We start from the raw sequence: 14,711 nt of genomic DNA on the forward strand, positions 1-14,711 counted from the left end.
GGAGCAAGACTCATTTTTGTAAATTGGGTTCTGTGGTTTTTAAGGGCTGCCAGAAATTGTTGCATGACTGAGATTTTAGAAACCTTCCCTTTCCAAGGTGCCCTCCTGCCTAAATCCCCGGACAAAGACTCAGCAAGACCAGGGTCATGAACTGGACCAGATGCTGGGCATTAGATAGACCTGGGGTAGCGAACTATCCTCCCTGATGGGCAGAGGCTGTGCTGAGGATTCTGCTCAGCTTGAGAGTGCTGTGATGGATTAGTGATGTCTGCCACCAGTAGAAGACAAGCAGTACTTGCTTGCACGCTAAATATTGTTCTTGCTATCCATTTTACAGATAGCCGTGGACAAAAAGAAGGATTTTTTTTTTTTTCCATGAGACAGAAGGGAAGAGAGGAGGTGGGGGGGGACCTAGATATTCTGAGGTCCTTAGCAGTGTGCCTACACTAGAACTCTATTAAAGGACAGGGCAGGAGGAGAAGCTTGAGGTACGTGCCCCTTTGTTTTCCTGTAAGACTAAGAGGAGGGATGAGATTAGGTGATATCCTGCAGGAAGGTCCTAGAGGATTATGACAGACCCTGGGAGGGTCAGATGGAAACTCAGCCCCATCTCTTGGGTCCCAGCAGGCTACACGAAGGAGAAAATCCTTCTCCGCTCACACCCCTGCACCATACTATGAGCTTTGCATGTTTTAACTCACTGAATGCTCACAGGACTTTATTCCAATTACAGATGGGGAAATTGAGGCACAGCACCTTTCTGCACACACACCTCAACTGTGACCAGGTGGTTCCCTGCTGCAGACCCCTCCCCACGCCATAAGAGGGGTCTGGGAGGAGTGCTGCAGGGAGCCCAAGTTCTAGTCTGTGCTGCTGAACAGGGGGAGTAGAGCCCGTGTGCAGTGCAGGGGTGCACAAGACTCTGTGCAAAGTGGGGGCCTCCCCAGCCAAGCATCTGCGTGTCTGTGTGTGTCCCCATGTGCACCGGGTGGCTGCATGAGCTGCTTCTCTCATCCAATGGCATGCCCTCACGCCGTGTGCATGCCTCCGTATGCATGGTGTGTCCCCTGCAGAAGTGTGTGTGTGTGTGTGTGTGTGTTCCCTGAGATGCCTCTGTGTGTGCCTTTGGATATATGTGTGCGTGATATATGTTCCCCAGTGTGTTGGTGCATTTGTGTGCTTTTGTGTGTGTCTGCGTGCAAATGTGTGTGGTGCATTCCCCCACGCACATGTATTCTGTGTCTGTGTCTGGGGAAGGAGCTTCCTGGGATGTGTGTATCCGTGTGGGGAGGTGCCTATTTGGTGCAGTGTTCTCTATGTTGTGTGTGTGTGTCTGTGTACTTGGATGTGTGGTATGTTCCCCCAGTATATGTGTGCATGGACAAATAACGCCTGTTCCCCAGGAGTGTGTGCGTGTGTGTTTCTGGATCTGCTGCAGCTGCGCCCGAGCCTGCCTGCCAAGCATACCATTTGCTCAAAGATGCTTTCCAGCCGGCTGCCCAGGATCACCTGTGCCTGCCAGGGCCAGGTAACCAGGCAGCCCTGGCCAGGCTCAGACCTTAACAGGCAGGCAAAGGGGTAGTAGCAGCAACTTCCCCAGCTGTCCCTGCCCCCATCCCTTCCTGCACCCTCTCCTGGCACATCGCCCAAGCCCCTCTGGCTCCCCTGGCTTGAATAACACATCTCTGCATGGAGACTTACCTATCCAGCATGTCAACAGCCAGACAGACAGTAGTACACCTACGTAATCCAGCGCTGAAGTCGTGACAACTCAGGAAGGCATAGTGTACAGATCACCGCAGCCACTCTCATTCAGCCCTCCCAGCAGTCCTGGGGGTGAGGTGTGATTATCCCCATTTTACAGATGAGAAAACCGAGGGTCACAGAGGTTCAGTGACTTGCTCAAGCTTGTCACTGCAGTACTTTCATGGTTTCTTCTCCAAGGGGAAGGTGAGATAAACCATGACTTAGCGGGCCGAGGTGCAGAGAGGTGAAACTGCTCAAGCAGGGTTACTCATTAGTGGGGTGTTGGTGATAGGTAATGGCTTTTTTAGGTGCCAGGAATTCTGCGGGACCCTCGACGTGCAGAATCTCATGGACTCTGCGCAGCAAACATAAGGAACGTGCCACTTTACGGATGGGAGACGGGCTTAAGAGAGATGCTGTGAAGTGCTGTGTGATGCCCAGCGAGTTAGCGCTTGAGCTGAGATATGAGAGCATTTAAAATCAGCCAGAGCTTTTTGTTCAGGGAGGGCAAAGAGGGGAAGCAGGCTATGGTTTCCTAGGGCCTCTGCATTTGAAGAGAAGCAATGCCTCATTTATACGAACTGATATTAGTAGATCTTCGAGAGGGGTAAAAAAGTGTTCATTGTAAAATGTCTTTGGAAAACCTGGATTTATCATTCCCAATCACATTTCCTTATGCAGGACTTATCAGAGCCTTCAATGTGCTCATATATGTTGTGAATTTTCAAGGAGACAGTGAAGTGTTTCGTAACTTATTTGATCCCTGAATGCTTCTTTCCCAGAACCTTTTATTGGGAGAAATGCTAGAGTGGCTACATCACTCATAGTTGGTTTTAAGGCACAGTGGCCAGTGGAAGGGAGCTGTTGGACCCCAAGCAAGGGAGACCAGCTGAGGTGTGGGGAAGAAAGTACTAAGTCTAGGGGTCCATTCCATTGTAACTGGGGCAGAGATCCTAATCACATACCACACCACACCCCACACACCCCCCCAGAGAAGGATGTTTGTGACCCTGGTGATCATTCTAAATGACGGGACAGGCACGAAGAGGTCAGAGTATGCCCAGGAGCCAGAAGGCAAACCAGGATCTCCTGATCTTCTGGTGTGGGGCTGGAGTCCACTACGGCCTCTTTTCTCCCCTCAGGGTACCCGCGCTCCCGGTGAAGAACTTGAATGGTACCGGGCCAGTCCATCCGGCCCTGGCAGGTGAGATCCAGTCCTGAAGGGGCAGAAGGGCGGGGCCCACGTGGAGGCGGCCCCACCTATCTGCCCTGTGGCTCCGCCCCTTGACGGGACTAGTGGGCGGGACCCAGAGGAAAGGTCCTACTGACATTGTGGGGGGACTGCAGAAGGCATTCCACTCGGCTAACACCCGCGGTGGGGCGCAGGGGGCCCCAGCCTACTCACCTGAAGGCTCCCGGATTCCCGGGCCGAGCAGGTGGGCGGGGCCTGAGGAGGACTCAGGGACTCACCCAATGGCGGGAGGGCGGGGTGGGAGGGGACCAGGTGGGCGCCCCGCCCCCTGACGGCCCCGCCCTCTCTCCAGGGATGACCGGGATCCTGCTGTGTGCCGCGGGCCTGCCGGTGTGCCTGACGCGGGCCCCCAAGCCCATCCTGCACCCGCCGCCTGTGAGCAAGAGCGACGTCAAGCCCGTGCCCGGGGTGCCCGGGGCGTGCCGCAAGACCAAGAAGAAGCACCTCAAGAAGAGTACGCCTTCCGCGCTGACCCTGACCCCACTAACCTCACCCTTGACCCCAGCGCCTCTGACCCCTAACTCCAGTTTGTTCATAGGACTTAGAACTCCACCTCCATCTCCTGATCTCAGCTCCCTTTCCCCTGACCCCCTCTGCCACCAACTCTGAGTGCGGCAACCGCTGACAGGTGACTCCTGCCAACCCCTCTCTGACCCCTGACCCCGTCCTGAGCCAAGCCCTCAGGGGGAGATTCTAGGCACCCTCGAACCCACCCCGCTGTGTCTTTGCAGGTAAGAACCCCGAGGATGTGGTTCGAAGGTACATGCAGAAGGTGAAGAACCCGCCAGATGAGGTGAGCCCCCACGGGCGGGTCCTGGCCTGGGCAGAGGGCGGCGACCTCGCCTCCCCAGCCCCTGACCTCCCACCCCACCCCCCTCCTGTGGTTCTGTGTGTCAGTGTCTCCTCCCAGTCTGGGGGTTCGCCTTTTCCCTTTTATGCAATGTCTTGTGATAAACAGAAATACTTTGATGTAATAGAATCACATTTGTCAATCTCCTGAAGAATGACAGTTTTCGTATCTTATTATCACCCGTACTTTCCACCCCATATTTAAATTTTTCTTTTGTATAGTTAAAGCTGTAATACCTCCGGAGGGGGGCTGCGAGGGGCCCCGTCTTCCTCTGCCATGTGTCTGCATTCAGTGTAAGGGGGTGTCCTCGCCCTTTGCCAAATGGGTACTAGAGGCGAGGCAGTCTGACCCTTGGGGACTTGGGGCCCTGGGGGCGTGGCCCCGCCCAGGGGCCGCGCCCACCTGAGGGTATCCTGCCCTGGCCCGTCCTCAGTCTCCTCTCTGTGCCCCTGCCCGCAGGACTGCACCATCTGCATGGAGCGCCTGGTCACCGCATCCGGTTACGAGGGCGTGCTTCGGCACAAGGGCGTGCGGCCCGAGCTTGTGGGCCGCCTGGGCCGCTGCGGCCACATGTACCACCTGCTGTGCCTCGTGGCCATGTACTCCAATGGCAACAAGGTGGGCGGTGCGGGCCGGTGGGTGGGGCCGGTGGGTGGGGCGCAGGCAGAGGGGCGGGGCCGGGATGCCTGCGGGGCCTCACCGCCAGCTTCCGTCCCCGCCCCAGGATGGCAGCCTGCAGTGCCCCACCTGCAAGGCCATCTACGGAGAGAAGACGGGCACTCAGCCGCCTGGGAAGATGGAGTTCCACCTCATCCCCCACTCGCTGCCGGGCTTCGCTGACACCCAGACCATCCGCATTGTCTACGACATCCCCACCGGCATCCAGGTCACCCCCGCCCTGGCCCCGTGGTCTCAAATCCTCTGAACCCTGCAGAGCCCCCCCTCCCCCCACCTATCTGCGGTTCAAGCCCGTGCTTCCCTCCCCACAGGGCCCCGAGCACCCCAACCCAGGCAAGAAGTTCACCGCAAGAGGCTTCCCGCGCCACTGCTATCTACCCAACAACGAGAAGGGCCGGAAGGTGGGTGCCCTGAGGGTGCAGGGGTGTGGGAGCTGGCCAGGGCTCCCCCTCACCCCCAGTCCCTGTTTCCTCTCTGCACCAACAGCTACCACTACCCCCTAGTGCAAGTCCAGCCCTGCCAGTTGCGTCACACCCCCCATCTCATTTGCAGCTTAGTGAGGTCAAGGTCTTGACCCTATTTTACGGAAGTCTCCGACAGGGCAAGTGACTTGCCCAAGGTCACACAGCTAGTAAGTGGGAGAGCCTGGATTTCACCCCTTGCAGTCCAGGCTCTTCACCACCACACTCCCAGCTGTCAGCGTCGCTTCCTGTTTTTCAAGAGAAGTCAGACCTTCTGACTTTCATGGGAAATCTCCAGGTTTTTGAATATTGCCCCAGAAGTCACCAAGTGGCTATTTAGCACACCAGATACAGCTGAGGGCCTTCCATTTGTGACCTAGATGAAACAGGCAGAGAGCCTGGAAGGAGCTCTTACCGGGAGCCCATCTAGGGACACGGCCAGGCTGGGCGGCCACTGGGAAGGCTGCAGGGCTTAGAAGGCAGTAACAGAGCCACAGAGTGGCCAGGGAGGGAGGGAGGCTGGACTAGGGGGCAGCGGGTGGGGGCTCCAGCCACAGGGTGGGACTGCCGGGGCCCTCCCCTCACACCCACACCTGCCCCGGTGTCCGCCCACCAGGTGCTCAGGCTGCTTATCACGGCCTGGGAGCGGAGACTCATCTTCACCATCGGCACATCCAACACCACGGGCGAGTCGGACACCGTGGTGTGGAACGAGATCCACCACAAGACCGAGTTTGGGTCCAACCTCACAGGCCACGGCTACCCGGACGCTAGCTACCTAGACAACGTGCTGGCGGAGCTCACAGCCCAGGGCGTGTCCGAGGCGGCGGCCAAGGCCTGAAGCCCGAGGCTGCCCACCACCTTCCCTCCTGCTTGGTCCCCTGGTCCGGCACTTGCCTCCCTCTACCAGGTGTGTCCTGGCGGCCCAGGTTCAGGGCTGGGGAGGAGCCTGCGGAAGGAGCCAGAAGCATTCTGGAGATGTGGCTGGAGCTAGTTGGAATGTGCTGGGAGGAAAGCAGGCCAGCCGGCTCCGACTTGTAGCTCCCCGAGAGGGTGGCGGAGAGAGTACCAGGAACCACAGCAACCTCCCTACCAAAAAGACAGAGCCCCACCCCCTCACGCAAACACACGTGTCCTGTTGAACATATGCACGCACACCCACGTGCCTCTACTTACCCCCAGACTGGGGGGGAAGAGACAGAAGACCCCTGTGATACTCCATATGGATTCCCATCTGTGTCTCTATCACATCAGTACAGGCTTGTCCACAGGCAGGATTCAGGTCAAGCACCCCGGGGGCCTGCTGGGGCTCCAAGGGGTAAGGGGCCCTTGGGAAGCTCAGCCTCTCCCCGCCCCCCCCATCTCTGCCACCCACTGATGGGCAGTTGTGGGCCCCTGGGGTAGAAGCCCCAGCTTAGTCAGCAGGTTTGCAAAGGGGCAGGCCAGAGAGAAGTCCCCCCCACCCCTCGAGAGAGAGCCAGAGGGATCTTATTCTGTGCTGGTGTCTCCATCCTTCTGGGACTCTGACGTCCTTCTCCCCTCCCATCCCCAGGCCTTATGTCTGTCCCAGATAAAGGCACTGTTCTTTCCTCCGCACTCCATCCTCTCCACCAAATGCTCCCAAATGTCAAGATCCAAAGGCTGGAGCTTCTGGCTTCAGGAGCAAGACGAGGAGGCCTAGCTTAGGCCAGCAGGTCTAAAAAGCAGACCAGACAGCAAAGAGTCCATTTTGCTTTCCTTGGGAGTGGGCAGTGGGGTGGCTGATGGTCTTGGCCAACCAGGGGCCTGTTGCCCAGGCAACTCACCAGCTCCGCCTCTGTTGATTGGCTGCCATGGTGGAAGTCAGCCAAGATTTAAAGGGACGCCAGCGATTGCTCTTTTGAAAACCTACCAGTCCCACTGTGGGTGGAGAAATAAATGGTCTTTCTCCTCCTCACTCAGTCTTTCCCTGCGGAGGGGTGGAGTGGGGTGGGTGGCTCTGTCCCTGGGGGGGCCTCTGGCCCACCCCATCGGGGAGCTTGCTACAAAATGATGGCCCCGGGACCATTGCCCCTCTCAGCCTTGGGCAGCTGGAGATGGAGGGTCCCCATAATTCTCTAATCTTAGAGCAACACAGGGAGTGTGAGGGTGACAGAGGCAGGCCCTCCCAGCCCTAGTCCCCAAGAGGCGGGCCTGAAGATGCTGTTCTCAGGCACGGCCCAAGGCAATGCACACAGCTGCTCCCTAGTAGAGTACTGGGAATGAGGGACCCTTCCCTCCCCCAGTACAGTACTGGGAATGAGAGACCCCCCTCCCCAACAGTCCTGGGAATGAGGGACTTGGGCTGGGAGCTGAGAGCTTACGGGAAAACATGGACGAGCTGGGAGACACCGTGATTAGCCCTTCGAGCTCCAGCCCCTGCCCTAAGAAAGGAGGGGCCGGTTCTGTCTAGGGACAGATCCCAGGATCTGCAACAAGCTTCCTCACCCAGGATGCTGAGTGACGGAGGTAGATTCTGCGGCTCCAGGCGACCCCTGCTGGCCACGCTCGGGATAGCGCTGCCTCGTCCTGGGTCCCCCTAATCTCCAGATACGCTTTGGTTTCTGTCCCACCCTCTAGTGACACAAAAACCAGAAATGAGTCCTTGGAGCCCCTTCCAGTTCTGCCAGTTGGGTGTTCCCAAATATTTTACCCTCTATGATTCATTCTCAAACAAAATCTCACCTCAAACCCCACTATACAAAATTGCCTAGCCCCGTGATCATCAAATCCTATGTTCAACCTTATCACCAGGGCAACTTGTTAAAAACCCTGGTCCATGTGCCCACACTCCTTCAGATTCTGATTCAGTAAATCTGGGTGGGGACCGAGAATCTGCATTTCTAGCAGACAACCTAGGGGGTGAGTTTTGGACCACAACAGTCTAAGAAACACCTCCCTGGTTCCCAAACCAGTTCCATGGAACCCAGTTTGACAACCACACATCGAGACACTCCCTCATTTTATACAGCATGAACCAAGGCTCAAAGAGGGGGTCAGAACCTAGGCCAAGGTCTCCCAGGCTCCAAGGGTCTGGGTCTGGCATGCTGAGCTCCAAGCCTCCATTATTCCCGAGGGAACCAGATTCTGGAAGCTTGCGGTTAGGACTCTCGGCCAAGGCAGGGTTCAGGAGGATCAGTGAGGTTACACGGATTGGCAGACATGAAAACAGGAAGGGCTGAGCCTCTTTAGTGCCTGTCTGGGGCAACAAGGCCACGTGGGTGTCGGGGATTCACAGACAGCTGTATCCAGCAGCTCAGGACCAGGTGGGCCTGGTCGGTGTGGGCAGGAGCCAGTCTGGTTTAGCAGAGACCTTCCGCTGAGCCGAATGAGTCAGGCTCCTTATCCCATCCACTCCCATCTGCCTCGCCCAGAGACTGAGAGTCATTCAGTACAAAGGCCAGCCCCCTGCCACAGGGCTTCTGTGCCCCGAGTTCTGCACTTAGGGCACAGAGACTAGATCTCCAGCAGCCTGCACCCTACAGCATCAACGAGGAACAGGACAGCCTCAGGACGCCAGGGTGCTCGGAGAGGAGGTCCTCTGGAGCCTTCCTTCCCCTTCCAGGCTGGTTCTGGCCTTTTCTCAGTGCCCGAGGGGGCTCAGGGCTGCCCTCTGCTGCTCCCGCTGCTGGAACTCTTCATGGGCTCTGTCCAGATCTTCGAGCACCTCCAGCAGGCGGGCAGCTGCCTCTCTGTGCCGGGCCAGGGCATCGGGACAGACCCCTGCAAGGGAGACAAGGAGCCACGGGGGCTCAGCCAGGCCTAGGCAGGCTGCCGTAACCCAGACCCAGTGGCTTTCTCAGGCTCCAGGTTGGCCCTAGGCCCTGAAAGCCCACACTCTCCATCCCCCCCTCCCCCATTCACCACACTTGCTGGTGAACCGAAAAGGGGAGGGGAGTGGGGAAGGAGAGTCGTGTGTTTGGCAAGTGACGGCAGGGGGCAGAGATGGCAAAGAAACGGGACCTCCTTAGCCATTCACCTTCCGTGGCCCCGGAGCCTTTCTCTGCGTCTGCCTCTGGACTGGAATCTATGTTGGGATCCTCCTGGAATTTCATCCTGGAAGTTGAAAGGGAGAAAGACAGGGTTGGTCCCTGACTCCCGATCTTGTTCTCCACTCCGGAGATTCTCTGCTGGTTGCAGGAGACATGACAGGTTCCCAGCTGTCACCATCACCACCACCATTATCACAGCAAATACTTACAGAGTACCAGACACTATTATAAGCCATTCCCATGTTTTAACTCATTTAAGTACCACAAAAGATGTATCCAAGGTAAGGACTTACTATTGGCTCCATTATACAGTCCACTGAGACACAGAGAGGTAAAGTAACTTGCCTAACGTTGCACAGCATAACTGGGTGACTGGGCATCTACAAAATGCCTTACCTGCATTAGCTCGTTTGACCCCTCAGGACAACCCCAGGAGGAAGGTACTATTATTATCCCTGTTTTCCATATGAGGAAACAGAGGTTCAGAGAGGGTAAGCATTGTACCCGAGATCACACAGCCAGTGAGTGGCTAGCCCAGAATTCAAAACCAGACAGGCCAGCTTCAGAACCCACTCTAGAAGGAGCTGGAACAAATCGGTCACTGGGTAGCACTGAAGCCCACCAGGAAGGAAAAGGAACACATCCAAGGTCTGTGCCCGTGTCCCCAGGGACCCGGATATGAAAAGATCCAAGACACACTTCTGCACTGGGGCCTGCCTGAGGATGCCTCCCCATCCTCCCCTTGAACCTGGACGCCGTGCACCGGGAAGCTCAGCTGAAGCGGATGGAAAGAATGAATAAATGGACGTGGGGGGCTGTGCTGGGCAGTTGGCCCGGCTGGCCACTGCGGGGTGGAGGGGAGGAGGCTGGGCAGGGACACCCACCTGAGCTGGTCCCGCCCCAGGAGCAGCTGCCGGTACACCATCTGGATCTCAGCGTCAGGATCCAGCGGGTCGCTCCAGTCCCCCAGGGTGACGGCCGAGTGTGTGCGGCTGCAACCAGCAGCTGAGGGGGACATGGCGCCAATCAGGACCGCCTCCCATCACCCCCTCCAGAAGCCCCCGCTGCTGATGGTCCCCAAGCCCCGACCCTTCTGCCTCTAAACTCACTCTTCCGACCTACTACTTCCATCACGCCCCACTGCCTCCACTCCCACCCAGCATAGCGGTAGCCTCACCTCCTCTAGCCTCCTCCCACAGTCCGGGCTCCAGCCACGCAGACCTTTGCAAACTTTCAGCCCTCCCTCTGCCGCCTCCGGGCCTTTGCTCATGCTCTTTGCTCTGACTACACTTCCTTACCCCATCCCTGTCTCCAACTTTGTTGCTTAACCCTACTCTTCTCAGGTAACATCGAAACAGCACCTCCTCCAGGAAACCCTCCTTGATCTCCTACTCTGGGGCTGGATCAGGGGCATTCTCTGGCATCTCAAAAGCCCCATCTTGGTACTTAGAAGAATGTATTACAATTATCTGGTTATTCACTTGTCTTCCTCTAGAGCATGCCTGATGTCTGCATTCCACTAGATGCTTAGCACATAATAAGTGCTTAAAAAAATAAGACTTCATATGTACTGAGCACTAGGTGCTCGGCAGCGTTCTATGTGCTTTGTGTCTATTAACTCACTCACTCCTCACAACCCTAGGAGGCAGGGACTGTCATGAACCCCATTCCACGCTTCAGGAGACTGAGGCATAACGAGGTTAAGTAACTTGCCCCAGGTTGCACAGGGGCCAGAGGAGGTGGGGCATCTGCTGATTGACAGGTAGGGAGGGCAGAACCCGAGCCCACCCTGCCTTTCACCTGAGCGCTCAGCCTGGAGGCAGCAGGTCCAGCGCGAGCTGCGGAAGGCACCAGGGTGGCAGGAGGCCAGCTTGTCCGGGTTGGGGGCGCTGGCCTTGCGCAGGGCTGACAGCCACTGGTTGAGTTCATTCACATTCTGCGGGAAGCCGGGGTGGTGGGGGGGGGGATGCGGGGGATGTCAGGGGTGCGGAACCTAAGGGATGCCCCCCTCCCCATCCTTCGGTGCCTTACCTTGCACTGGAGGTAAGTGGTGTGCAGCACGCCGGCAGCGTCCTGCGTTAACACCTGCATCACGTGCGGCAGCTGGAAGGCGCCCTCGTCCACACGCTCCACCGCACGGATGTGCGACACCGGGATGGAGGAGCGCATCTGGGAGACAGGTCTGTCGCTGCAGGGAGGGCTGGGGGCCGGGTGGTGGGGCCCAGGGACAGCTTTCCTTTGGGGATGTTCCCCGAGGGTGTGTCTGTAATCTGGGCTCATGACCCCTGTCTCGAGCAAGGAGTCTCCCAGTCCTGCCCCATCTGTCTAAGGAAGCACCGACTCCCCAGGGTGCCAGTGTCCATCACCGCCATCCACCCGTCAGCCCAGCAACCACATGGCGGACATGGCAGATGGGATGTGCTTTCCAGCACTCCACAGTTACCAACTTACACCAGCTTCTGAGGCTGGATCTGTGTGCCGAGGAGGAACTGAGGCCCAGGAGGACCCATGACCCTTCTGAGGTCACTCAGCTAGTAGAGCCAGAGTTGGAAACTAGGGATTAGAACTCTGGACTCTATGCTTTGCTGACAAAGTGGGAATAATAACCAAGCACACCTTGCCCGGTGTTAGCTAATCATGCACCAACGTGCAGGCACAGAAACGCACACACCAGCAGGTGCCTGAGTTCTGCATTTCAGTGGCAATCCTAGGAGAACAGGGATCCTATGCCTTGTTTACTGCTATATGTCCAGCGCCTAGAACACTGCGTGGTATGCAGGAGGCATTCAATTTTACGTGAGCAGGATAGCATCAGCCAAAGGACATCCAATGCCTACGTCTGTCCTGTGCCCACACTGGCCCAAAGGTGTGAGTAGAGCCTGGCCTGAGACTTTGGACTTGCTAAGTCCTTGCCCCCTCCCGGACCTCAGTTTCCCCCTGCGTACAGAGAGGCAGCTCAGGGAGGGAGGCCGCTGCTGGAAACCGCCTCCCCTCGCCCCCCACCTTCCCTCCCGCCCCCAGCTGTGGGCTAGAGCCCCACCTGCCACTCCGGACTCTTGGAGTAGGAGAGCGCCTCCCCGCTGAGCCAGAAGTACCGCTTCTTGAAGGCGAAGCGGGTGGTCAGGCTGGCGGGCTCCTCCTTGCGCTTCAGCAGGTAACCTTCACGGACGATCACCGAGGGGGCCACCAGGGCCCTGGCTGGGCCCCCAGCCTCTGGGAAAGGGAGGGGGGCGGACAGTGAAACCCTCATATCCAGTCTCAACCTGCCCTGCCCGCGTGCCCAGGTGCCTCTATGGTGAAGCATGACTCTGCCCCCTAGAGGCAGGAGGGTGAACAACAGGACTGCTGCAGACGGCTCCTGCTCTTAGAGAGTGGATCATGGAAGGTGGGGCCGGGAGCAGCACAAAGTAGGCAAGTAGACGTCCCTCTCCTGAAGCTCTGTAGACAGTGGTGCAGGCAGTCAGCAGAGGGGGCATGCCTCATGAAGTCAGTCCAGTGAGTACATGGGATCGACCCCCCTTCCATGGGGGGTGATCCTCCCCAATGCCACAGGGACACTGCCATGCCACAACCGGGGCTCCACATGCAAACGGGTTCTTCTTATGTGACTTGGACCCAACTATATAGTGCACTGGGCCCTATACTGTGATACAGACTTAGCCCCAACTCTTCTGCTTAAAAAACTGTCCCAGGCTCCAGTGCACTCCCCATCAAAGCCCAGCTGCCTATGAAGCCCCCACACAGTCTGGCCCCCACCTCTCCTTTGTGCCCCCTCATTCCCTCTTCTACATTGGCTCCTCCCTGTGGTTCCCTGTTCGCCACCTCAGGACCTTTGCACATACTGCTCCCAGCCTGGAATAGTTTTCCCTGGGATCTTCATGGCATGCTCTCTGTCCTCCCTGAGTCTTTGCTCTGATAGCACCCTAGTGAGGCCATTTCTGGCCACCCCACCTAAAATCGCAACCTGCCATGCCCACCCCAACATTCTCTTCCCTCTGTTATTTTTTCTCCCTACACAATCACTCCCGAATGTACTGTACTATTTGCTAACTCCTTTCTTTTAGCCCATGGTCCCTGCTAGAATAAGAAACCTCTAAGGGTTTCTTCTGTCTTATCCACTGCTATTTCCCCAGCACCTGGAACAGTGTCTAGTAAGCGCTTAAGAGACATTTTTTTATTGTGTGCGCATGATGCGACAGCACCCACACACATCTCCACACTGGCTGGGATAGCCTGGAGGACAGGGCCTGAGCTCTGTTCATCTCTGGGACTTAGCACAGGAGGGGCCAGGAAATGTTCATTGGCTGACTAGCTGACCCACAAGTCCACAGTCTCAGTACTGGGGTGGGGTTGTGGGAGGGGGAAGAGCAGGTCCACAAAGGTGGCAGGTCCCAGATGTGTCAGGAATGCAGGGACTCACCCTCCTCCCCATCCACATCCACCAGCTGGTCCAGGAAGTGTCTCACACGTGAGATACTCTGTAGCAGGAAGGGGTGGAGAGGGGCCATCCATAGCTCCTTGCCCTGGCCCAGCTGCTGGCCTAGGTTTCCGATGCTCTGCACAGCCTGGAGTAAAGAAGCAAGGGATGCCAGGGTGAAGGTCACTGCTGAGGGAAGGGCAGCCTACAGACCCAGAAGCCCCTGAGTCCTGACTCTCAAATCAGTGCTCAATGAAAGGGGAAGACTCATAGTAGCACCTGCTTCGAACAATATCTACCCCTCCCCGTGGACAGATATGCACCCCCAGTGCCCTTATTCTGTTCCCTCCAGAGCTCGATTCCCCTACTAAGGACTGCCCTATCCTATCATGCATACTTTGGAGCCCATCAGAACCTCAAAATATGGCCACTTTGCAAAGGATGGTCTAATTCACACTAAGGTGTAAGTGACTACCAGCCCACTTCCCACTTTCCTCCTGGAAGGGTAGGGTTTTCATTTTAAGAGACAAAATTAGAGAACATATGATCGAATGCCTTCACATTCAGGTTGGAAGGCTAATGGGCGTTTGAGATGGATTTTTCTCGGTGTCATTTGGGTCTTCTGTCGGTTTGGCCTTCCAGCTCTGTTCCTATGCTTTTCCCTGGCTAAGAACACCCAGGCTGTGGGACTCCAGTTTTGGCACCTTGGCAAGCAGTAGCAGTGAGCGGCTGGTCTGGGGATCTGCATGCTGGTCCCGGAGGTCAAACAGCTTTGGGGTGAGGATGGCAGGTGCAAAGAACCGCAGGAAGAGAAAGCCGCTTATGGCCAGGTACTTCACGTCCTGCCGAGAGGAGCAGCAGGTGAGAACAGCCCCCAAGGACCCACTTCCCAGATAGGGAAACTGAGGCAGGAAGGACTACAGATTGGTGGTGCAAGGGGAAGCGGGGTTCGAGATGGGCCAGAAGACCATACTGGTCTGCCAAGATGGCTTTTTCTCTCTGGACCTCAGTTTCTCCACCTGGAAAATAGAGTAACAATACCAATCCTGCATGATCAGCTTTAGCCCAGCATCCTCAGAATCTGCTTGGTGCCAAGCACCGTGCTAAGGGCACAGACCTAGAAAGGAAGCAGCATCATTATTCCCCTTTTACAGATGACGAAGCAGAAATTCAGAGATGCCAAGTGACTGGCCCAAGGTCACACAGCAGATGAGTGGAGGAGGCAGAACTCGATCTCCCGACCTATGATTTATTTTATTAATAGCACCATGCCAGAAAACTGGCCACACATTTGTTT

At 56.7% G+C, this 14,711-nt stretch overlaps 2 protein-coding genes across 6 annotated transcripts in view; one reads left to right on the forward strand and one right to left on the reverse strand.

Moving 5' to 3' along the window:
• Positions 1-6,923, forward strand: part of DTX1 (deltex E3 ubiquitin ligase 1) — a 34,010-nt gene extending 27,087 nt beyond the window's left edge. The window contains exons 4-10 of the mRNA XM_059408477.1: positions 2,889-2,950; positions 3,291-3,452; positions 3,730-3,791; positions 4,308-4,466; positions 4,573-4,734; positions 4,838-4,927; positions 5,604-6,923. Of these exons, the coding sequence (XP_059264460.1) occupies positions 2,889-2,950; positions 3,291-3,452; positions 3,730-3,791; positions 4,308-4,466; positions 4,573-4,734; positions 4,838-4,927; positions 5,604-5,828 (922 nt within the window). The 3' untranslated portion in view covers positions 5,829-6,923. The remainder of the gene's footprint in view (positions 1-2,888; positions 2,951-3,290; positions 3,453-3,729; positions 3,792-4,307; positions 4,467-4,572; positions 4,735-4,837; positions 4,928-5,603) is intronic.
• A 1,027-nt stretch (positions 6,924-7,950) lies between these two features.
• RASAL1 (RAS protein activator like 1) overlaps positions 7,951-14,711 on the reverse strand; it is a 29,758-nt gene continuing 22,997 nt past the window's right edge. For all 5 annotated transcript variants that reach the window (XM_059408476.1, XM_059408473.1, XM_059408472.1 and 2 more), the window contains 8 exons: positions 14,119-14,256; positions 13,418-13,562; positions 12,038-12,210; positions 11,029-11,166; positions 10,798-10,933; positions 9,882-10,002; positions 8,985-9,061; positions 7,951-8,728 (listed from right to left, as the gene is read on the reverse strand). In XM_059408476.1, coding sequence (XP_059264459.1) covers positions 8,589-8,728; positions 8,985-9,061; positions 9,882-10,002; positions 10,798-10,933; positions 11,029-11,166; positions 12,038-12,210; positions 13,418-13,562; positions 14,119-14,256 — 1,068 coding nt within the window. In that variant the 3' untranslated portion in view covers positions 7,951-8,588. The remainder of the gene's footprint in view (positions 8,729-8,984; positions 9,062-9,881; positions 10,003-10,797; positions 10,934-11,028; positions 11,167-12,037; positions 12,211-13,417; positions 13,563-14,118; positions 14,257-14,711) is intronic.

This window comes from Mustela nigripes, chromosome 8 (assembly GCF_022355385.1).
Source record: "Mustela nigripes isolate SB6536 chromosome 8, MUSNIG.SB6536, whole genome shotgun sequence".
Taxonomy (NCBI): Eukaryota; Metazoa; Chordata; class Mammalia; order Carnivora; family Mustelidae; genus Mustela; species Mustela nigripes.